Source organism: Entelurus aequoreus, linkage group LG11, assembly GCF_033978785.1.
Source record: "Entelurus aequoreus isolate RoL-2023_Sb linkage group LG11, RoL_Eaeq_v1.1, whole genome shotgun sequence".
NCBI classification, from domain to species: domain Eukaryota; kingdom Metazoa; phylum Chordata; class Actinopteri; order Syngnathiformes; family Syngnathidae; genus Entelurus; species Entelurus aequoreus.
Window position 1 is genome coordinate 56,104,690 of NC_084741.1, and position 24,313 is coordinate 56,129,002.

The window sequence follows — 24,313 nt, forward strand, 5'->3', positions numbered from 1 at the left end:
CAGACACTTGTAAACGTGATAGCATAGTCGCTCCTACTAACAACGCTAGCTTGATTACATTACGATAGCACGTACAAATATGCATGAAAACACTCCTACAGACATCACACATGTGACAGTTTAGTAAGTATGAATTGTTTTAGTTATATTGTAAAACTTACAAACGTTGCTTGGAATGACGAATGAAGAATATTTTTGAGACAAAAACTATTCTGGTTCAAGGCACAAAACAGGAAGAAAATTGTCAAACAATAAGACACCTTTTTCGTGTTTTTGTCGATGTTATATGAAAACTATTTGTGAAATACAAAACGTTATTGCTGTTAGCGAAGAAAAATCCATAAATTAGCCGCATCGTTATATAAGCCGCAGGTTTCAAAGCGTTGGAAAAATTAGCGGCTTATAGCCGGAAAATACGGTACTTTGTTACAAAGTAAACACATAAGCTTCCCCATTGCATTTATAGTAAATGCATATTTTGTAGTACAGTCGCTTTTAATCTGATTTTTAGTGTGTACTTATTTTTTGTTTTTTAGAGTCGACATTAGCCCCATGTTTATTTACTGCATATGCCAGTCATCTTCTTCTACTGCTGATGCTGCTTTATTGTGACGCAAACTGTTGCCCCCTGCACAGCGTAGGAAGTGCTGCTAAAATAAGCCTTTCTCTTCAGAGAATGAATGTTTTAGATCCGGGTAATGTTTGACGGGCTGACCTATTGAGTATGCGTTATTAGCATGCTTATAATCTACTTAATTTATCGGTAATCTATTTAATTTATTGGAGCTTAATTCATTTCAATTATTTTTTTTCCTAAAATAATTTTCATGGCAAAAAACTTTGTATAATATTGAACTTTACGATTTTATTATGACATACTGAATTGTACAATCATCCAAATATAAAGACATTAGGTTGAAATAGTTCACTGTTTGTGTAATCAATAGAATATTTTGTTTTCACTTTTTGAATGAAGTTACTGAAATATATTAACTTTTCAAAGCTATTCAAATATATTAATATGCACCAATAGCTATCTAGTTGGCACACAAATATACAACAGAAATGCCACTTTTGCCAAGCAGAATTAATTGGGGTCAATAACAATTTCCCCATAGGTCACTAAAATAAAAAAAACAACACACACTGCAATCGTCCCTCGCCACATCCCGCCTCGAAGTTTGCGGTTTCCTTTTGTCACATCTTTTTAAAAGCACATTCTACGCATATGTTTGGCCTTCATTGAGCATTTTCAATAATATAAATAGCAACATTACTAAAAACATCTCTACTACAGTACTATTGGCCATTAAAGGAAACAAAACCAATCAGAGTGCACTGTTCAGTATTGTGGGTATATTGGCTCAGCCTTAGACAGTATTACTAAAGTGGAGTAAACGTGTGTAAAGGTGACTATGTGGGTCTTATTTTGTGTCTAGAGGGCCCTCAAAGTATTAAAAAATGTATTTAGAAGGTCGTAAACACGTTTTTTTTTATACTATGGAAATATTGGATTTATAATTCCTACTTTGTGGAAGTGTATGGCGGATTCAGAACCAATTAACAGTGATAAATGATAAATATAGGGTAATTTCTCTGTAAATCTGACTGTAAAAGTTAAGAGTAGTTCATACATATTTATAAAGAATGAATCATTTTGCATACATCCCAGCTCGGTATGAGATAGAAAACTCATAAACAAAAAATATATTTTCTGGAGCTATAGCTTCCCCAATATCCTTACATATACATTATAAATTCAGTTCAGTTCAGTTTCAGTTTATTTCGAACAGGCATACGATACAATGTAATTCATCACATATTTCCAGTTGTTTCATTACAGCACGTCCGAAAAGGAGTAGGAAGAAGCAGAGTTTATTTAATTCTACCCCTTTTCACACCATAGCTATTTTATCCAATTTCCTTGTTCTCTGTAACAGAACAGTGAACAAATAAATAATAAATAAATAATATACAATAGTAAGCAAACAGATATTAGATACATAAATAATCTTTGTCTCAATTTAAAAAATAAAAATAAAACAAAAGGTTCAAGATTTTCATCGTAATTCTTGTTCTGTGTACTTTGTGAACACTTGTAGTTTGAACAGTCTCTTACACTGAATCATATTGGTGCTTTGTTTGAGTTATTTGGTTAATCCAGGGGTGTCAAACTAATTTTAGCTCGGGGGCCACATGGAGAAAAATCTGTTCCCAAGTGGGCCGGACTGGTAAAATCACGGCATGATAACTTAAAAATAAAGACAACCTCAGATTGGTTTCTTTGTTTAAAAATAGAACAAGCACATTCTGAAATTGTACAAATCATAATGTTGTTGGGGGTTTTTTTTACACTTACATGTTGCGGTTAATAGTATTCTCTCTTTATGTTTCGTTATTTACATTTTCTGAATAAATTATGTGATAATGTTCATCAGTCAACTCATTGGTGTTAATTTTCAATCTATCAAGATAAAAAAAATATCCATCCATCCATCCATCCATTTTATACCGCTTGTCCCTTTCGGGGTCGCGGGGGGTGCTCAGGCGGTAGGCGGGGTACACCCTGGACAAGTCGCCACCTCATCGCAGGGCCAACACAGATAGACAGACAACATTCACACTCACATTGACACACTAGGGCCAATTTAGTGTTGCCAATCAACCTATCCCCAGGTGCATGTCTTTGGAGGTGGGAGGATGCCGGAGTACCCGTAGGGAACCCACGCAGTCAAGGGGAGAACATGCAAACTCCACACAGAAAGATCCCGAGCCCGGGATTGAACTCAGGACCTCCGTATTGGGAGGCACATGCACTAACTCCTGTACTACCGTGCTGCCCATAAAAATATTATATCAAAATCAAATTACAGTATGTTGTTTATGTACTCTGATCATTTTCCTCGACTGATGTACTAACATCCTGTGGTTTATTTTGTACATAAGTAGCATCATCTACAAAGATACAAAGAATTGCCATTGCCACATCCAGTGGACACACTTAGAACAGCTGTTTCTTTCAAAAATTTCAGGTAAATTTTTACACTTAGCCAACTCATCACGCGGGCCGGCTAAAACCTGTTCGCAGGCCTGATCCGGTCCTTGGGCCGTACGTTGGACTTCCCTGGGTTAAGCCATTCCATAATTTAATTCCACATACAGATATGCTAAAGGTTTTAACGGTTGTACGCGCATACAAATGCTTTCAATAAGATACCATCTAAATCAGGGGTGTCAAACGTACGGCCCGAGGGCCGGATCACCCCGCAAGCAGGGTTCATTCGGCCCGCGGGATGAGTTTGCTAAGTATAAAAATGTACCTGAAATTTTTTGAATGAAAGAAACAGCTGTTCTAAATGTGTCCACTGGATGTCGCAATACCAATTATTTGTATCTTTGTAGATGATGCTACATATGTACAAAATAAACCACATGATGTTAGTACATCAGTCGAGGAAAATGATCAAACTACATAAATAATCTCCTGTAATTTGATTTTGATATCATTTTTTTTTATCTTGATGGATTGAAGTGTGTGTGAAGTGAATTATATTTATATAGCGCTTTTCTCTAGTGACTCAAAGCACTTTACATAGTGAACCCCAATATCTAAGTTACATTTAAACCAGTGTGGGTGGCACTGGTAGCAGGTGGGTAAAGTGTCTTACCCAAGGACACAACGACAGTGACTAGGAAGGCGGAAGCGGGAATCGAACCTGGAACCCTCAAGTTGCCGGCACGGCCACTCTACCAACCGAGCTATCCATCCATCCATTTGCTACCGCTTGTCCCTTTTTGGGGTCGCGGGGGGTGCTGGAGCCTATCTCAGCTGCATTCGGGCGGAAGGCGGAGTACACCCTGGACAAGTCGCCACCTCATCGCAGGGCCAACACAGATAGACAGACAACATTCACACTCACATTGACACACTAGGGCCAATTTAGTGTTGCCAATCAACCTATCCCCAGGTGCATGTTTTTGGAGGTGGGAGGAAGCCGGAGTACCCGGAGGGAACCCACGCAGTCACGGGGAGAACATGCAAACTCCACACAGAAAGATCCCGAGCCCGGGATTGAACTCACGACCTTCGTATTGTGAGGCACATGCACTAACCCCTGTTCCACCGTGCTGCCCCAACCGAGCTATGCCACCCCAAAATTAACACCAATGAGTTGACTGATGAACATTATCACAAATATAAATAACGACAAATAAAGATAGAATACTATTAACCGCAACATGTAAGTGTAAAAAAAACAACAACATTATGATTTGTACAATTTCAGAATGTGCTTGTTCTATTTTTAATCCAAAAAAACCCATCTGAAGTTGTCTTTATTTTTAAGTTATCGTGCCGTAATTTTACCAATCCACCCACTTGGGAGTAGATTTTTCTCAATGTGGCCCCCCTCCCCCCATCTAAAATGAGTTTGACACCCCTGATCTAAATAAATGCGAGCATCATACACAATTCCATTACATAATCATCATATGACACGAAGGAGCTCAAATATTACACTCCAGAAACACACTCTGCTCTCTGATTGGTGCATGACTCAGCATTATTATGTCACAAGCTGCCATAGGCTGCTGTATTACCGTGTGTGTGTGTGTGTGTGTGTGTGTGTGTGTGGGTGTGTGTGTGTGTGTGTGTCTGTGTGTGTGTGTGTGTGTGTGTGTGTGTGTGTGTGTGTGTGTGTGTGTGTGTGTGTGTGTGTGTGTGTGTGTGTGTGTGTGTGTGTGTGTGTGTGTGTGTGTGTGTGTGTTCGTCCTGGCCGGCACTGGTTGCGCAAAGATGCCTAATACACACACACACACACACACACACACACACACACACACACACTAACGTCCACATCTCCAGCCTTTCTACAAAAAAAATAAAAATTAATTTATCATTTACCTTTCGCGGTCTTTATCGCGGTTCTGGTCCCAGAAGTCGGCGCGTCTATCCGCAGTGTGGAGGAGAGACCGCGCGCGCACTCATGCTTGCGCCAAAGCGGGAAGAGTTTCAGAAGAAGTGAGTCGGTGCAAAGTAGACCCTTTTTTTTTTTTTTTTTTTTTTTTTAACCAACATCGCTACGCTTCCTAAAGAGTGTTAAAATGGATTAAAACATTTTTTTTTAAAATATTTTCTCTCCCTCTCTCTCGTTCCCCCACCTCACCTGTGCAGGCTGCAATCACTTTAAAGTTCATACCAATGAAGTGCTTATATTTTCACAAACATCAATCATTAGTTGCACCTGAGCCTACATTTAAAAATTAAGTAATCTTTTTAAAAAAATTAAAAAAATCCTGCAATCCACTGCAGCTGCATCCCACTGCAGCCTCCAGTGCGCGTGCGCGTGCGTGAGGCACCACTCTTTAGAATGAAATGATCTTCCCTCCATCCGCCTTTTGTGACCATATTGATGATGATGATGGTCAAGTGGACAGTTTGATTTTTGTGTTATAAAGAATCAATATTACATCAAGGGCGGCGGGGGGTTGGGGGGGCTAACTTTGGTCTGTCTGGCTATTCATCATAAGTCTGTAGCAAGCAGATAGGTCCAAAAAGAAATGATATTGCTCTAAAGAGTGTGTCTCCTTATCTCTCAGTAGCAGGGGAGGAGGAGGACAAGCCGATCGATACAGGAGCCGCCGTGGACTCCTTGCAATTATCAATAGCTGATTTTGTCTTCCTGGGGCTGCATCTATTAATGGCAGATAATAACACACAGAGGCTTTTGGGTGTAACTTCTACAGGGATGATGGAAGGATGGAGGAGGGAAAAAAGTTTGCTTTGGACGACCTTGTGCCAACAGATTTGTCTCTCATATGAGGTGGAGACAGTGGATGTCAAGTGTGTGTGCGTGTGTGTCAGCTTTTTTTGTGTGTGAATATAGGGTGCTCCTATAGACGACTGCTACAATGCCATAATTCTGATTACAGTATCGAGTAATGCCATTATTTCCCATGCACAATCAATGAAACATGTTTAAAAATGCATGTGTTCATGCTTCAAAGCTATAACATTGCAGTCATGTGCATTCACTTTCCTGTAGTATTTCCTTTTTTTTTTATCATATCATATCAAGTAGAGATGGGATTTATGGCTCTTTCAAGCCAGCCGGATGCTGTCGAAGAGTTCGAAAGAATGGCTTGTTGCTATATTTTTGTTACATAACTTAAATAGCAAGGAAATTGTATCACGTGTAGTATTTAAAATGTAAGATTTATTTCAGAATGATTCAAATTTACACTATAAAAAATTACCAGGACTATTTTAACAAAACTTTTCGAATACCGTAACATTACAACAAATGACTGTAAAAAAAATTTGTGTATGACACTCCGACAACAAGTTTTTTTTAAGTTCATTTTGATCATGCAAGTGAGTGATAACCTGTGATTAATCATGATTAATCCAAATTTAAAAGTGTGAGAAATTAGATTTTTTTGAAATACTCATTTGACAGCACTAATGTGTGTGTGTGATATGAATGTGAATTTAAAACTTTTCCAACCTACCTCCTGAACTACTTTTTCTCAGGTGCTACTATCTCCTCCTTCCGAGTCCAAAGTGGCACGGGTGTACTGTAGGCATCATGGGCAATTGTAATGTGAACTCCCCAACTCCCTGAATGGGAGTCGGTTCTCATTGTTCACCTAAAAGAGCTGTTCAAAATACTCGGCTCGTTTGTGAACATCACATAACTAATATCAAGTATGTTTTTTGCATGCGTTAACTTGTGCGATTAACCACAAAACATAATCGGGTCAGTGAGGGAGCCTATCTCATCTGCATTCGGGCGGAAGGCGGGGTACACCCTGGACAAATCGCCACCTCATCACAGGGCCAACACAGATAGACAGACAACATTCACACTCACACACGAGGGACCATTTAGTGTTGCCAATCAACCTATCCCCAGGTGCATGTCTTTGGAGGTGGGAGGATGCCGGAATACCCGGAGGGAACCCACGCAGTCACGGGGAGAACATGCAAACTCCACACAGAAAGATCCCGAGCCCAGGATCGAACCCAGGACTTTCATATTGTGAGACACACGCACTAACCCCTGTTCCACCGTGCTGGCCATATTTGTTATATATATATATATATATATATATATATATATATATATATATATATATATATATATATATATATATACGTTAGGTCAGAAAAAAACACAGAGGCTATTTCATCCCTACAAGCCTGTTTCGCAGGTTTCCCTGCTCTTCAGGGGATTTTATAAGTAGTGTTTATTTTCACAGAAACCTCGGATATATATATATATATATATATATATATATATATATATATATATATATATATATATATATATATATATATATATATATATATATATATATATATATATATATATATATATATATATATCCTGGGGGGGTTCTGCTGCTGCTGGAGCCTATCCCAGCTGATGGAAGGCGGAGTATACCCCGGACAAGTCGCCATCTCGTTGGCGGGCCAACACAGATAGACAGACAACATTCACATTTACAGTATATATATATATATATATATATATATATATATATATATATATATATATATATATATATATATATATATCTGTATATATATATATATATATATATATATATATATATATATATATATATATATATATATATATATATATATATATATATATATATATATATATATACTGTATATATATATATATATATATATATATATATATATATATATATATATATATATATATATATATATATATATGTATATATATGAGTTATTTATATTATTTTATGTTTGAAATGTGGCAATGGTAATATTTAAAAAGGACGGACATCCATCCATCCATTTTCTACCGCTTGTCCCTTTTTCGGGGTCGTGGGGGGTGCTGGAGCCTATCTCAGCTGCATTCGGGCGATAGGCGGGCTACACCCTGGACAAGTCGCCACCTCATCACAGGGCCAACACAGATAAACAGACAACATTCACATATATATATATATATATATATATATATATATATATATATATATATATATATATATATATATATATATATATATATATATATATATATATATATATATATATATATATATATATATATATATGTGTGAATATATATATTTATATGTTTTATTTATATCATTTTATGTTTGAAATACGGCAATGGGAACATTTAAAAAAGGAACGACATAAACACTTCAAGTACAGGTTGAAATGACCAAACGTCCCAAAAACATGACTATCTCATAAAATATATGTGTATATTTAAGAAATGTATACAGTTTATGGCAGCCTGACAGGCGCTGAGTGGTGGGATGTGTGGGGGGTGTTATTATGGGATGGGAGGTCAAATGTGGGTGTTGACATGGGGGAGGACTGTGCATTCAACAGCAACGTGGTGGTACATCCTAGCGGTGGCGGCAAGCAATGGGCTGAGCCTCCGTGCGCTTTGTGGGGGTTAAACACTCGCCACTGTTCCGACACTCACAGTCGAGCACCCAGAGACTCGCGGTAACACCAGTGGGCCGCTCCAAGGCAACTTTATTCATGCCGCTTTTATTTTGAAGAGCGGGGCCCGGCGAATACTTAAAATATACTTTTATTTTTGAGAGCTGAGAAGGGAGGAAAAGCCGACCGAAGCTATTCTTCTCTCTTTTTTTTTTGGTGGTGGTGTTGGTGGTGGGACAGTTTTTTTTTGTTTTTTTTGATGGAGCTGCTGTTACACGTCGTGGGACTTTTATTGAGCTCCGCCGACGGTAAAGAACTTTACTCCAAAACATCCCGACATGAACTCACAAGGCTTGACTCGGGCAATTAACGCGAGAAGATGCGAGAGCTGAGCCTCCCCCCCCCAAAAAAAAGTGTGAATCAAAGATAAGGAAGACACCTTGAAGAAGCACTTTCGAGGAGGACGGACATCCCAACCAGAGATGGTGTGGTTCAGGCTGGGGGGCGGGAGCTAAAGAGAAAAGAGACGGATAAAAAAGCCTGAGAGTGAGGCGGCTAATTGCTCAGTCTGTCCCTCATTAGCATATCCAATGCGCGTCCCCTGGACTCCAGCCAATCCTCCCCACCTTCACACGGTGCCACTCATCTCCACGCATTTTTCACTTTCATAATTATCACGCTGACATGCGCGATCCCACGCAGTGCCGCGACAGCAACACCGGGTAATTTCAACCGTTTTGCCCCCTGCTTCAACACTCTTTTTTTTTTTTTTTTTTTTTGGTGGGGGGGGGGTGGAGAACTTTCGACCGGTGCGCACTGCGCTGATGTGTCAACGCCGCGGAGCGCCAAAGCACAAGCAGCAGCAACAGCGGTAGCAACAGCGGCCGGTACCGACACCGGTACCGACACCGGTACACCCAGCATGTCCCGACGCAAGCAAGCCAAGCCGCAGCACCTCAAGTCCGACGAGGACCCGCCGCTGAGCGGGATCATTTCCCAGCATGGTGAGTGTCATGCTCCAACTCTTCCTCTCTCGTCTCAAAAAAAGTCCCTTTCCATCCCTAAAAAAAAAAAAGTCTTATTTAAAACAAAAATATTCGCGGAATTTTTAAATTTTAATAAGGCCTGTGACATATTTTGAGGTGTTAATTGTAATAACCATTGATGGAAAGCGAATTTATTTGAATGCATTTAGCTTTTTAAAGCCTCTACACGACTGAATTGTGTACCATTAAAATGCACATTTCTGTCAAAAATGCACACACTTTAACTGCACAGCAGGTGTTTCCTACCTAAAGGCCTTTAAAGGCCTTAAATACTATGAATAAAAAAATGTGTTTGCTAATTTAATAAACAATTCTAATGGTTTTTAAATGCTGACACATTTTACATGAGCATCCCTTAGTGCACATTAACAATGTGACATGTTGCAGTGTATTCATAGCTGCCATTAATACTTCAAGTGGTATAAAAAAAGAAGAAGCTTGAGTTCATATTGAAATCACTTTCAAAATGTTAATTATTGTGTTGCATGAGGGTAGGAGTGTGTTGTCCCTCCGCGCCTCGACCAAGGAGAACAAAACGCCTAATTCCAGTGCAGGTCGAAGCCATGTTTTGTCATGGAAATCTTTTTTTTGTTTACCCCCCCACCACCACTCACATAAATTTAGCACACTTGATTTGTTGCCATTTCCATCACTATGTGGACAATATTGATGTGACAGTCATGTGTTAATCTGCACCCTAAAAGAAATGACAAAAAGTTCAGTAAATAATATAAATGCCTCTGTATTAAAAAATATAAGTGTGCATAATTTAAATTGGCTATATCAAATGTCAAACATTATTTGTTTATGATGTTAAAGGCAATATTACAAAGTAAACTATATAACAGACCTTTCATTTTGGTATGGAATAAAACAATCAGTATGAGTGCTGATGTACAAGTAAATTATATGTATTAATTATAAAATCATTATTTTTCTAAATCTATATGTATTCCTCACACACATGTATTAATAATGGAGGCGCTGTCCTTTGCGGGTGGTTGTTGGCACACTGACATCCCTTTAGTTTGATTTAGATTGAACAGAAACATTGCTGAATTTTAAAAGGCTTAAAAGAAAAAGGAGAGAAAGACTGTTTATTTGTCTCTCCAGAAGGCCACTTGGATTATAATAATATTATGATATTAGATGATAAGTTGCCAGTGAAAATGTGTACACTTTATTGTTACAGTTGAGTGTTTTAATTGTGAAATTGTAATGCAATGAGAGAAAAAAACAAGTCTTTACTGGATTGTTCTCAGTTTTACCACCTTCCTCTCTTTTTTTTACGTGGTCATAAAAAATAAAAACACACCTATATTGTCTGCCATTGTTTTTCAAATTGGGAATAGCAGTGGAATGTTCCTTACTTTCTCTTAAACTAAACTGGCCTTCTTGGTGTCATGCAAGATAGAAATTGTACAGTTTGTTTTATTCTTCATTTTCCCCTCACACACACACACACACATAACACTTACTTCAGAAAAACGTCCAAAGCATGAACACACTCTCAGCGGCAGGCTTATGCAGCACCACTGATCACTGAATATAACGCTGATCGTCAGAATCTGTATTTTTCAGACATTTTTTAGATGAGTAGAACAAACAAGTCAAGCGTCTGTATTTGTGCTCATATTTTGCCTGTTAATTGTCAGAAAGCGCGGGGTTGTACGCTCTCACTTAGGTTATTTTAATTTTTAAAATTGTCTGTATTTTTTATTTGTGTGAGTGACTTCATTTTCACAAGTCCCATCAAGCCCATGTGTGGGGTATCATCTGCCCCTCAGGGCTTCTGGACATGTGCCCCACTCCAGGGGTGTTGGGGGTTGTCGTGTGTGTCAGGATTGGGTAAAGAAGGGGCGGAAGGGAGAGAGGGGGGGTTGTTTAGGAGTGCTTTTATAAAGCTTGCTGACTTAACCTTTGTCCAGCCCAGTCGAGCAGGTCCTGCAGCTTGGTGTCAAGATCCTTAAACAATTAGAACATGGATGCCGTTGACCTTGGCTGCACAGTCTGCTGGTGTCCTAGAAAGTGCGAACGGTGACAGGCTCCTCTTCTTGTTGCCACTTCCTGTGCGGACAGCGGATTTGAAGATGTGCATGTCTAAAGGCTGGGTTAATGCTTCTGCATCGAGGCGCCAGCATTTACAAGCACACAACATGCATATTAACTTTCATCCCTGGAAACTTTTGGGAAGGATCTCATGGATGTAGAATTAAACACTCTTAATATTCAACTTTAACACCTATTGTGTGTTTGTGCATTAGCAGCCTGCAGTTTAAAATTCCATTACATTCTTTTCAGGCCCAATTGAAAAAAAAAAAAAAAGAATTGCAGTTAAAAAAGTTTGTTGTGTTATTTGAGCTATTACTTGGGTGCAATCAGTGTAATGTTGTAAGAAGACCCTGCTGATAGTGTTAACATGCATGTTGCCCCCTTCCCCGCAGTGAGGCTTTGTTTGGCTTTTGTTTTAATCCCCTCTCACCGATGGGTGTAGGCTGGTGGACCACCCACACAGAGAGCCATAATGTCTTCAAGAAGGCACTTAAATATGACTCACTTTAACAGGACTGTGTTTTATTTACCTCTGCACACTGCAAACATATGATGCTTTCTTTCTCTATTTAGCATTTACCTATTTCGATGCCAGTGGTGCTGTTGTCAGTAAGAATGTTGACTATTACCATCCAAGGTCTTTTGCAAAACATTTTAGAGGATGAACGTCTCTGATATTCTCCATCTTTTTCGGAGTTTGGTTTGAGTAAGAAAAAAAGAGAGCTCTCCTTGGCTACTGTGTTGCAAATGCGTACACAAACAAATCATTAATGTTATGTCTGCTCCGCATCTGCAGGCTATGACAAAGGTCTCTCTGTTAGTTCAGATATGACTGTACCACTCTGCAGTAGCGCTGACCACGCAGGCGGATGACACACGCTGGAGTGTTTGTATGATGTCTGAGGCTGCGCGTACTCATTCCACAAAATACTGTCGATATAGCCAGAGACATCACTGGTCTGGGAGATGGAAAATGTGTAGTGATAAAAGCTACAGACATTTTCTCAATTCAGTTTTTAAAACTATTTTTTTTTGTATTTTGCTGGCAAATATATTGCAGCAAAGGTAATTGTAAGAGAACAAATACTAACTAACTCCCCCCTCTATATTTATTCCGAAACCATTTTAAACAGAAAGGAGAGACACTTTTAAGAAGGCTCTTACCAACCTGTTTTTTCTATGTATCTTTTGTTAAATGAAATCAAAATACATTTTCCAATAGTTGTAGACAAGTTGTACATAAAAAAAAGTAATATCTGTTTTATTTTAACATGCTGCAAATGTTACCCATGTAGTTTTTCTCGCTGTATATTCATCTAGGGAATGTGGGAATGGTAAAGAATGGCACCGTTTGTGATTGTCCAGGGCTTCAATGCACCATTCAGTGCCTGGTTTTCACAGAATCTGTGGCAAAAAAAAGCATGAATACTTCATCTGATATGTCAGATTAGTGGTTTCAGTTAGCATGCCAAAGATTGTTGAGCATGATAACAGACACACAGATTCAGTGTGCACAATCACCCGGTTGACTGTGCTCATCTTAATATTTGCATCGGAGTAAACAAAGACTCTTGAAGCAATGAAAAGCTCATTGAATTCCTTTTTTTTTGGGGCCCTTTTTGTCACGCTTTACAAAAATCAATACCTCATCACCCATGCACACGCACACTGTCTTACAAACACACAACCACAAAATGTCGTCTTCACACCATGATACTGTATGTGAACCACAATAGCAATTTCAAAAACTTGTTTATAATTATATATATAGCTTTTGCATTTCCGATTTTGTCAGTTTTATTCAAGAGGGACATAACCACAGTGAAAGTGCACATTGATGCATATCGTTACATTTACAAATCATGAAACATGTCTCAAAATATTTCAAAATAAAAATTGGGAACTAAAATACATTGATGACAATTTTTAAATTGAATTAATGTCAAATTAAACAGGGGGAAACTAAATTAAATACAGGAATGATATGTAATTATCTTTCAGTTGTCAAAAGGTATGCATGTTTGTGTTATTGTATGTGAGTGTGTGAGGTCACAGGGACACACAAAGGCTTCCACTTGTAATTGTATGAAAGACTAAAAGAGATTGACAGTAATACCATTCTAATAACTAATCAGCTCAACACAATGCCTACTCATTTGTGTTGACCTTTCAGCCCTCAATTATGGAAATGGTTTCTTCTGTCCTCGGCTGGGCTAAGGAGATTTTCAACCTCCTGCCGTGTGTGGCTGTCTTTTCTGTTCACTTGCCACCTTTTACTTGTTGATTTTGGCTTATAATATAATCCAGTGTCTCAATTGTATTTACACATTTTAAACATGTAAAATCCATTGATGGTTTATTAATTTGACATTTTGCACATATATATTACAATTTTGTTTTGTTTGTCTTTTAACTCAAATTAATGGCATCCACGTTTACAAAAAAATGTAAGACATTTGAGTAGGCATTTACTGTACATTACACCTTCCTTAATAATTAGTTAGTGTAAATGATTGCTTCATGGCAAGTATACACAATGCCAAAAACATAGCGAAACCATTGCTACTAATTAAAAATGCTTAGTTTGAAATGTGCTGTTTGAGAGGATTTCTACAACTGATTTCTTTTAATCAGTCTTTACATCACCTCAAACCTGTATATATTCATCCTTTTGTTTAAAGCATGAGCATTTTTTTTTAGAAATGTGTTAATTCCGCCTTATGCATTGTCATATTGCCTATATTTTGTTAAATTTATAGAACCCTGAAATTATCTGAAAATTCTAAGTAGTGTGATCTAAAAAAAAAGGCATGCATTAGGCTAACGTCGACATAAATTTAATACCAAATACAGACAGATAATAAAAATGATAATAATGGGCACAAGGGGGAATCCCATGGTTTTGATAAGGTGTGAAATAAGTCAGGCTTGTTCGACTCGGATGGTCGCATGTGGAGGAGGAAGTGGCTTCCTGCAAATGTGATTAAACATGTGTAACTAATCAGGGACTTTGCTGGCTTCACACTAGCATGCAATTTGTTGAGTCTTGTTTCAGAAAGCATGGGAGAGGGAGAGAGAAAGTGGCAAAGCAACAGCATAAGACATTTGTTCTTTTTAATACTTTTTAAAAATAATTTCAATAATTTCTTGGCAGCAGATACGTGCCTTTATTTTTACTTGTGCTGTAGTAGGGAGTCCGGCAAGGTCAAGGATTTAGCTCTTAAATATTAGACTGCATTTGAGATTCAGGTGGAAATTCAGCTGCCTGATATCAGAGGGGAATCCTAATAGGGCCATCAAAGTCATGATTTGTACCCAACAGACAAGGTAGCTGTGAATTGTATGAAATATTGGAAATCAATGGGCTCTATGGAATTTCATTAAGCGGCGGTATCCACAATTGATAGGCCCTCATAATTTGATGGATTGCACAAAGAAAATTATTAGCTGGCTCTATAGACAGAGTGGGTACGTACAAACCTGGGTTTAACAATTGGTGAACTGAGCCAATTTGTAGGGAGTAAAAAATATGTACATATAAGTATTGATTTTTTATGTTTAAAGCGAGGGGGAAAAAACAAAGGTTAAATCTTTGCAGCAAGGCAATGCGAAATATATGTGCTTTTTTTTTATTGATTCATTATTCATGAATTCTTCTTTTTTTTCCCTTCCCCGCTTTTTCTCTGTCCCCTCCACACAGCCCGAGGTAATGTGCTGGAGGATGCCGACAGCGGGAATGAAAGCCGCAGTGGCAGTGAAGAGACTCATGTATGTGAAAAGTGTTGTGCTGAGTTCTTCAAGTGGGCTGATTTCTGTGAACATTTGAAGAGTTGCACCAAGAACCCACTGGTGCTTATTGTAAACGACAATGAGGAAACACCTATTACCTCCCAGGAGTACCCAGAACCCTCCCCTGTGCCCAGTTGTCCAAGCGAGCAGGCTGACAGTGAGGATGCCAGGGAGGGCCAACACTCTCCTGCCAGTGATGGGGAGGAAGTCCCAGAGATAACCAACTCAGTTGGGGTCAGTGTCCTTGAAAAGGAGGATGAGGATATGGAGGTGGAACTATCCTCTGAACAAAACATGGATCTCGATGAAAGAGATGTAGCATCCCCTGAAGCAGACGGTTCTCTACCTCAGCTTGATGATGTTGCTCCCCAAAGTGCTGCCAGTTATACAATGCCAAGCACTAATGTTACCCTGGAAACTCTACATGGCACCCGGGTGGCAGTTGCCCAGTTTTCTCAGAGCATAAGGGCGGCAGCGGGCAGTGGCGTTTCCACCATGGCTATCCCCATGATCTTGGACCAGCTGATGGCTCTTCAGCAGCAGCAGATACATCAGCTACAGTTGATAGAACAAATCCGAAGTCAAGTGGCTCTGATGAACCGACAGTCTGCCTCCCAGCCTGCACTTAACCACCACAACACTGTTGCTGGAAACCCGGCTCCTATGTCCACCTGTGCCCCTTCAGTTGCAAGTCAACTTCAACTTCACAACTTTATCACTCCCCCAGTCCATCAGCTGCCTGTGAGGTTGCCAGCCTCTCTCAACGGTCAAGGTGCGTCACCTCTAACCTCTGCAATAGAAGGGCCTCTCTCTCAATCATCACAAAGTCGAAGTCAGCAGTCTAACTCTTTAATCCCCAACACATCTTCTAGTAGTTCAATGTTTCCCACACCCACTGCCTCCGGTTTGACATCTATTCTTTCCTCCTGTTCATCTTCAGTCACCAAAATAAGCATGAGCAATTGTGTAACAGGAAGCGATAGCATCAGTAGCAGTTCTGCTAATCCCAGGAACACCAACACTCCGCCATCACTCAGTCACAGCAGCCTCCTGAGCTCAGCTTCCAGTCTACCACTCATGTCTCACAGCTCATCAAGTAGTGTTATCTTCCCAAACCCATTGGCTAGCATAGCAGCAACAGCAAATGCACTTGACCCCCTATCTGCTCTGATGAAACATCGCAAAGGAAAGCCCCCAAATGTTTCTGTATTTGACACTAAACCAAGCTCTGAAGACCCTTTTTTCAAGCACAAGTGTCGGTTCTGTGCCAAGGTTTTTGGCAGTGATAGTGCACTACAAATCCACCTGCGTTCCCACACTGGAGAGAGGCCTTACAAATGCAACATATGTGGTAACAGATTCTCTACCAAGGGAAATCTGAAAGTCCACTTCCAAAGGCACAAGGAAAAATACCCTCATATTCAAATGAACCCCTACCCTGTACCGGAGTACCTGGACAATGTACCCACTAGCTCAGGCATACCATATGGTATGTCTTTGCCCCCGGAAAAACCTGTCACCACATGGCTTGACAGTAAGCCTGTACTCCCTACTGTTCCCACCTCAGTTGGGCTCCAACTGCCTCCCACATTACCAAGTATGATGGGGAGTTTTGGTGATTCAGCAAGCCTCACTCCGCTCAATAGGTCCCCTCAGAGGCCATCTCCCCCTTTAAGTGAGTGTGCATCTTTGTCCCCAAATATTGTCATTGACTCTGGAATTACTACTACTTCAACTTCTCCAAAACACACTCTAGGCATTGATGTACCTCCTGTCTTAAAACCTGAAGGGATTCTCCTGCCACCAACCTGTTCTATTAGGCCAGGGGAAATTGTCACAACCACAACAACAGTAAATCATGTGGTTCTTTCCAATGCAGTCACCTCAACAACAATGTCAACCTCTGGCCAGGTTACTGAACCCACCAACAGTCCAAACCCTAATTCAAACTCAGTGTCACATCCTATTCTCCCCATGCTCTCCGATCAGTTTAAGGCCAAATTTCCATTTGGAGGCCTCCTAGACTCTATGCAAACTTCGGAGACATCAAAGTTGCAGCAGCTTGTTGAAAACATTGACAAGAAAATGACCGACCCTAACCAGTGTGTCATATGCCACCGTGTTCTGAGCTGCCAGAGCGCTCTCAAGATGCACTATCGCATCCATACTGGCGAGCGACCTTTCAAATGTAAAATATGTGGGCGGGCATTCACCACCAAAGGAAATCTGAAAACACATTTTGGTGTTCATCGGTCCAAACCCCCGTTACGAGTCCAGCACTCGTGTCCTATATGTCAGAAAAAGTTCACCAATGCTGTTGTTCTGCAACAGCACATCCGTATGCACATGGGTGGGCAGATTCCAAATACTCCAGCGCCCGACAACCTCCAGGAAATGGACACAGACCTTTCATTTGATGAAAAAAGCTTGGATGCAATGAGTAATTATGATGATGATCTTCTAGATGAAATGGAGCAGGCTATCGATGATGAAGTTGACCTAAAAGAGTGTGATATGGACCCATTAAAACCTTATTCACCTGGATGTTCTCCACCAACTTCTATAATGTCTAGCATTGCTGCTATGGAGAACCAGATGAAGATGATTGATTGCACTGCCAATATAACCAGTTCATTCAGTCAAAAGCCTTCACAAAATTGCAGCAGTTATGGAGGCCAGAATGAATGTTTTACCACCGACTCTCTGTCTGCTGTAGGGGATGTAGAATCTCAAATGTTGGGAAGCCCTGCTTTGTCAGAGTCTTCTGGTTCTTTGCAACATTTGTCTCCAGCTCACAGCCACACCGAAAGCCAACAATCCAAGTCCCCAACTACTGTGAACAACAACAGCAGGGCAATGGCAGTGGAAGATGACCAGGAAAACAATACAGCTAGCATTGCTACTGTTAAGTCTGAAAAATCAGACACCCCGTCTCCACTTCCTGCAATAGAAGGCAATGGGGCCCTGGACCTGACCGCTACTCAACCAAGCAGACACTTTATCAAGGAGGAAAACCACTTCAGTATGCTTTTTCTAAATAGAGATCGAGGTGTGTATAATCAAAAATTTAAGTTTCAGTATGGCATGCCTTCATTTTATGACCTCAAATTGGTTTCATTTAATTATTTCAACAACATTTTTCTTTAAAAAATGTAGCCACAGACAACATGCATTGTAGAATGTATAATTTATTTTTCAGTATTCCTGTATCAGTTTGACATTTTTGTTTCAGGTCTAAACACTCCTAACTTGGCCAGCACCGTATCAAATATGATCAAAATGGAAATGAACGGACACAGCAAGTCAATGTCTCTGGGTGACAGTTCCCACCTGCCTGTAGGCATTCAGGTTCCCGCAGCTGCAGCTCCCCAGACCAACCTAAGCCCCAGCACCAATCCAATGTTGGCTCCTCCGCCACCACGACGCACCCCAAAGCAGCACAATTGCCACTCTTGCGGCAAAAACTTCTCTTCTGCCAGTGCTTTGCAAATCCATGAACGCACACACACTGGAGAAAAACCATTCGCTTGCTCCATTTGTGGACGGGCTTTCACCACTAAAGGCAATCTAAAGGTATGTACTAACTAGACTATTGGTGCAGTTTTAGGGGGTATACCATGTTATGAATTATCTAAGTAAAGTAGACTATATTTCAGCTCCTCATCTTCCTGATTTTTTGTGACGTTCATAATAATTAGCTCATACCCAATTTGCTTGCTTGTTTTAGGTCCACATGGGAACACACATGTGGAACAATGCACCAGCACGCAGGGGACGGCGACTATCTGTGGAAAATCCAATGGCCCTGCTGGGAGGGGATGCCATGAAGTTCAGCGAGATGTTCCAAAAGGACCTGGCAGCTCGGGCTATGAACGTTGACCCCGGTTTTTGGAACCAATATGCCGCCGCCATCACCAATGGCTTGGCCATGAAGAACAATGAAATCTCTGTGATCCAAAATGGAGGTATCAACCAGCTGCCCATTAGCCTTGGTGGTGCAGGAATCACTTCACTGGGGGCCATGCCTGGTGCAATGGACCGTCTCCACACAGGCAGTAGCCCTCCTATGACCGGAATTGACAAAACTACACTTGAGGTCGGGGCAGGTCGTCCCTTCTCCAGGTATATGGAGGAAAACAAAGAAATTGGGATCAATTAAAGAAAGATACATTTCTTTCAACAAAGACTAAAAGTCTATCAACACAGAAGGAAACTGCTGATCCAATCTAAAACTCATGTTACTATATTATGTACAGATGAAATATTTTTTGGTTTTGGAAAATGTATTTAGTGTTGATTAGAAGTCTCATTCCCCTTCCACGTGATATTATGAAAGATGCATTGTCTCCTGTTTGGGAATATGTTGTCTTGCAAGATTTGCATGATACTTACAGTTTTTACCTGTATGTTTGACTGCTTTTATGAATTCACCAGAAAACCAGGATTTTGCCTTATTTAGAATAAGCAAACATCTTGGGAAGGACTAAAACAGAAAAGAAAGAAAGTTTGTTCATAGGCATTCAGTCAACCTTTACTATGAGTGTTCTTTTAGATTAAAAAAGGGCCATGGATGGACTGCCGTATAGTGTTTTTGTGCTCACCTGATATTTTGTTTCTCATGAACTAGAAAACTTAAAAAAAAAATAAAAGTTTTAACTATTTTAATCTTTACAGTTAGTCTCTCCAAACATCGTCCTATAATATTGTCCTGTGTCTTTAGTATTTATAATATTGACAAAAAAGCGGGTATACGAAAATATATTTAATGGCCCAACCATTTTATCGAGACTTTTGTTTTTATATTCCAAACTGCAGGCTTCACTGACGAATATGTCTTTTAGTAAAGACAACTAAGTCATTTCAGTTTAACAACAGAGATAACGTGTCGGTTTTTATTTGGATATTTGGTGAGATGATGTGTAAAGTACATGGGGACAACATTATATGAGAATGGAGATGTCCAAAGCTGCTATGACCACAACCCTGCTTTTAACCTTTGTAAAAAGAAAAAAAAGATAAAAGAAGTGATCTTTTTGAAGAAATATCTATGTATAGAAAATACAGACAAATCTAAAACAGGTATGCATATTTTGTATCTCATAAAGATAGACATCATGAGTTGAGAGTATTTGTCATGTTTGTGAATGCACTTTTTAAAAATGACACGTTTTGTCTGTGATACCGTTAACCTTTTGACTGAGCTCTCTATCACGTGCTGTTTTCGTTGTTTTCAGCTTGCCACTCCTACGATTTGCAGATGGTTATAGCATTTGTGCTACTCTTTGGGGGGGGCGAGGTCATCAGTCAATCAAAACCTTCGTAAATAAAATATTGAGAACAACCGTGTCTTTGAGTTGTTAGTGTCTGTTATTGTTTAACGTTCAACATACAGTAAAAAAAAAAAACTATTGCATTTTATTATTTTTCATTTTTTTCAATTTAAGCTACATTTCCTGCTGTTAATGCAGTACTCAATTTTTCTCCACATAGTTGTTATTGTTTGTTTTTTCTTGTTCTCAGAAAAAAATGCTTTTTTTCTTTAAAAAAACAAAACAAAAAGGGATACAACTAACACTCACAAAAACACACCATAAACATACTATACTATGTTTTAATTAATATTAGTACTGATCATTGATTGGCTGCTTGGTGAAAATAATATTTGACATATGTTGAAAATTTGTAAGGTGTTTGGAAAAAATACAATTTCTACAAGTCACCATTGTCATGCGAAAGTTTGATTATGAACACAAATTTCACTGTTCCTAATTCAGTCTTATTGTAATTTAGTCTTAGGCCTTAGACTTTATAAGACTGCTGTGTGTGGATATATAAGTGCTAAACATTAAAAGCATGTTGGCCGACGCCCAGCTTTCATTCATTTGCATTATGGTTGACACATGGTGTGCATGTGTTAGCGCATACCAAACTCGGTCACTCTCACACACATGCTCATGTTGTCACTTTCTCAAATATGACACAATAAAATGTAATACATTTCATATAAATGTGTAAGAATAATAATAATAATTAGCTTTATTGTCTCCGAGGAGAAATGTGTCTTGGACATCAAGACACAGCGTAGTACATACATACATACGTACATACATACATACAGTTCATTCGACATTACAGTGACGACAGTGAACAGTGCGCAGGTATATCGGTTAGTTATGAGATCACACATTACACTCCCCCTGTATTGCACACCTCCCGTATTGCCCTATCCCAATATTGCACTCCTTATTATTGCATCCGGTAAGAAAAAAACACTATTTTATGGAAAACATGCGCTGCAAGATAAAAGAAGGTCAGTGGAAAATATGCCAACTGTACCAGCAGATAGTGATGTGCAATTCCACAGATTTTCTTTCCGTTTCGATACGGAGTAAGATTCAGGCTGGTAACGCCGGGGATACTGATCCGATACATACCTAATGTGTCTGCTAAAATACAAGAAGTAGCATATTTCAAATAATAACCTATGTCATAACATAAAGAATACAATACAGACTTATTCATCCATTTCAAACTGAAGTATTTTGAGGTAGCAGCGGCAATAACAATATAGACAAGCTAATAAACAGAAAAAACAGGACAAAATCATACAAAGTACACAAAAATAAAAAGCATTAAAATAAATACATTAATAAAAAACTATTGTTAGAATAACAAGTAATTCAAACATGTTAACGTGAAAATACTGAACATGTAAACAACACTCAATAAAAGCATTCGACATTGACACAATGCCTCATTCACAATGTTAGTTACTTTTTTTACACTGTGTTCTTGTTACACACATCATTAATAACTAAAGTCTCAAAAGTACTGATGTTTTGATTTCAGAATCGATATTAGAGCATTTAGATCCGGTATGGGCGGTATCATTATTTCAGTATCGATCCGTCGTTCATCTCTACCAGCAGATGATTCTCAATTGTCTTGGTCTTAGATCCCATGTTATAAATTGTATTATCATATTTAATCTCAATCTGAATGCCTGTTTGAGGGGAATAAACTAAAATAATATTCTTGCAAATAAACTTTTATTTGCTATTCTTTTAGATTACAAATTCTACTAGGTATTAATATTTTTGGCTCATGTAAATAAATGCTTCTGCCATGTTATTAATACATAATAGAAATGATGCAGAGGGTGTACATTCATTATAATACCTTTAATCTTCTGTTGGGACTGTCAATACATTGATCAATATCATCAATAAATCAATTATGTTTCATTTAAAAGGAATGTCATGGCTTTGTCTTTCATGTGCTCACAGTGGAACCTGCTTAAATTGTGCGCGTTTCAGAAGGTAGAGCAGGTTGTTTAGTAACCGGATGGTTACAAGTTCACATTCCGCTTCCTATGTACAGATGTAGCTTAACACCACCATGCTGAATTAATAATGTGAAGTTCTTTGAGTGTCTAGAACAGTGGTTCTCAACCTTGTTGGAGGTACCGAACCCCACCAGTTTCATATGCGCATTCACCGAACCCTTCTTCAGTAAAAAATATATATCTTTTTTTTTTCAAATTCAAGACAAAGTTATATGTTTTTTTTACCGGTGCAGAAAAAGAACCATGCATGAACATCACCTTGTTCAAAGAACAAAACCAACACAGTGCATGAACTCATAACAATTTACACACCTGCAAATTAGTGTGACTTCTGCTTTTGTCGTATCTAAAATACGCTGATATGGAGAAGTTTTTATTTACACAATGAGTCAGGTGTGTCTCGACATCCGCGGCGGAGGGTCCGCCGAACTCCTGAGGTCGACTCACCGAACCCCTAGGGTTCGATCGAACCCAGGTTAAGAACCACTCGTCTGGAATAAACCTAATCAATTATCATCAGGTTGGTCCAGCTTCTTCTTACTAAAACACAGTCAACCATTTTTTTCTGCATAGAGTTTGGTTTCTATGAAAAACTGGTCCAGGTATGTTGACTATACTGTCAACTTCTTCAACAACAAAATAAATACTGCTCAGTTAAACAGCATTAAAACTTACACACAGTGACTTCCTGTTCAGTGCAAATAAGCTTTTAAAAAAAAAGCAGTGTTAATTTATGTACAAAACCAGTGAATTTGGGATGTTGTGTAAATCGTAAATACAAACAGAATACAATGATTTGCAAATCCTTTTCAACGTATAATGAATACACTGCAAAGACAAGATATTTAATGTTCGAACTGAGAAACAATTTTTTTATATATTGCAAATAATCATTAACTTAGAATTTAATGGCAGAAACACATTGCAAAAAAGTTGACACAGGCATTTTTACCACTGTGTTACATGGCCGTTCCTTTTAACAACACTAGGTAAACGTTTGGGAACTGAGGAGACACATTATTGAAGCTTTTCAGGTGGAATTAATTCCCATTCTTGCTTGATGTACAACTTAAGTTGTTCAACAGTTGCTCCGTTGTGTTATTTTACGCTTCATAATGCGCCAAACATTTTCAATGGGAGACAGGTCTGGACTACAGGCAGGCCAGTCTATTACCTGCACTCTTTTACTACGAAGCCACGCTGTTGTAACACGTGGCTTGGCATTGTCTTGTTGAAATAAGCAGGGGCGTCCATGGAAAAGACGTTGCTTGGATGGCAACATATGTTGTTCCAAAACCTGTATGTACCTTTCAGCATTAATGGTGCCTTCACAGATGTGTAAGTTACCCATGCCTTGGGCACTAATACACCCCCATACCATCACAACTAATGGCTTTTGAACTTTGCGCCTATAACGATCCGGATGGTTCTTTTTCTCTTTGATCCGGAGGACACGACGTCCACAGGTGAGGGAGTTCCTCAGACCTCGTCCCCTCCAAATTCAAGACTCTCATGGAAAAAAATGCATTCTACTATTTTGCCACCACACGGTGGAATGCACTACCAACAGACCTAAAAATTCAAACTTCCTTACTAAATTTTAAAACTGTCATAAAATCCTGGCCCAGCCCAACCTCTACC

General features: G+C 39.1%; 1 protein-coding gene across 1 annotated transcript; it reads left to right on the top strand.

Annotated features, from left to right (window-relative positions):
• Positions 1-8,317: 8,317 nt before the first annotated feature.
• On the top strand, positions 8,318-20,756 carry sall3a (spalt-like transcription factor 3a). Its single transcript, XM_062063578.1, has 4 exons — positions 8,318-9,444; positions 15,239-18,376; positions 18,560-18,900; positions 19,055-20,756. The coding sequence occupies exons 1-4, from the start codon at positions 9,363-9,365 to the stop codon at positions 19,484-19,486; spliced, it is 3,993 nt and encodes a 1,330-aa protein (XP_061919562.1). The 5' UTR covers positions 8,318-9,362; the 3' UTR covers positions 19,487-20,756.
• The last annotated feature ends 3,557 nt before the right edge of the window (positions 20,757-24,313 follow it).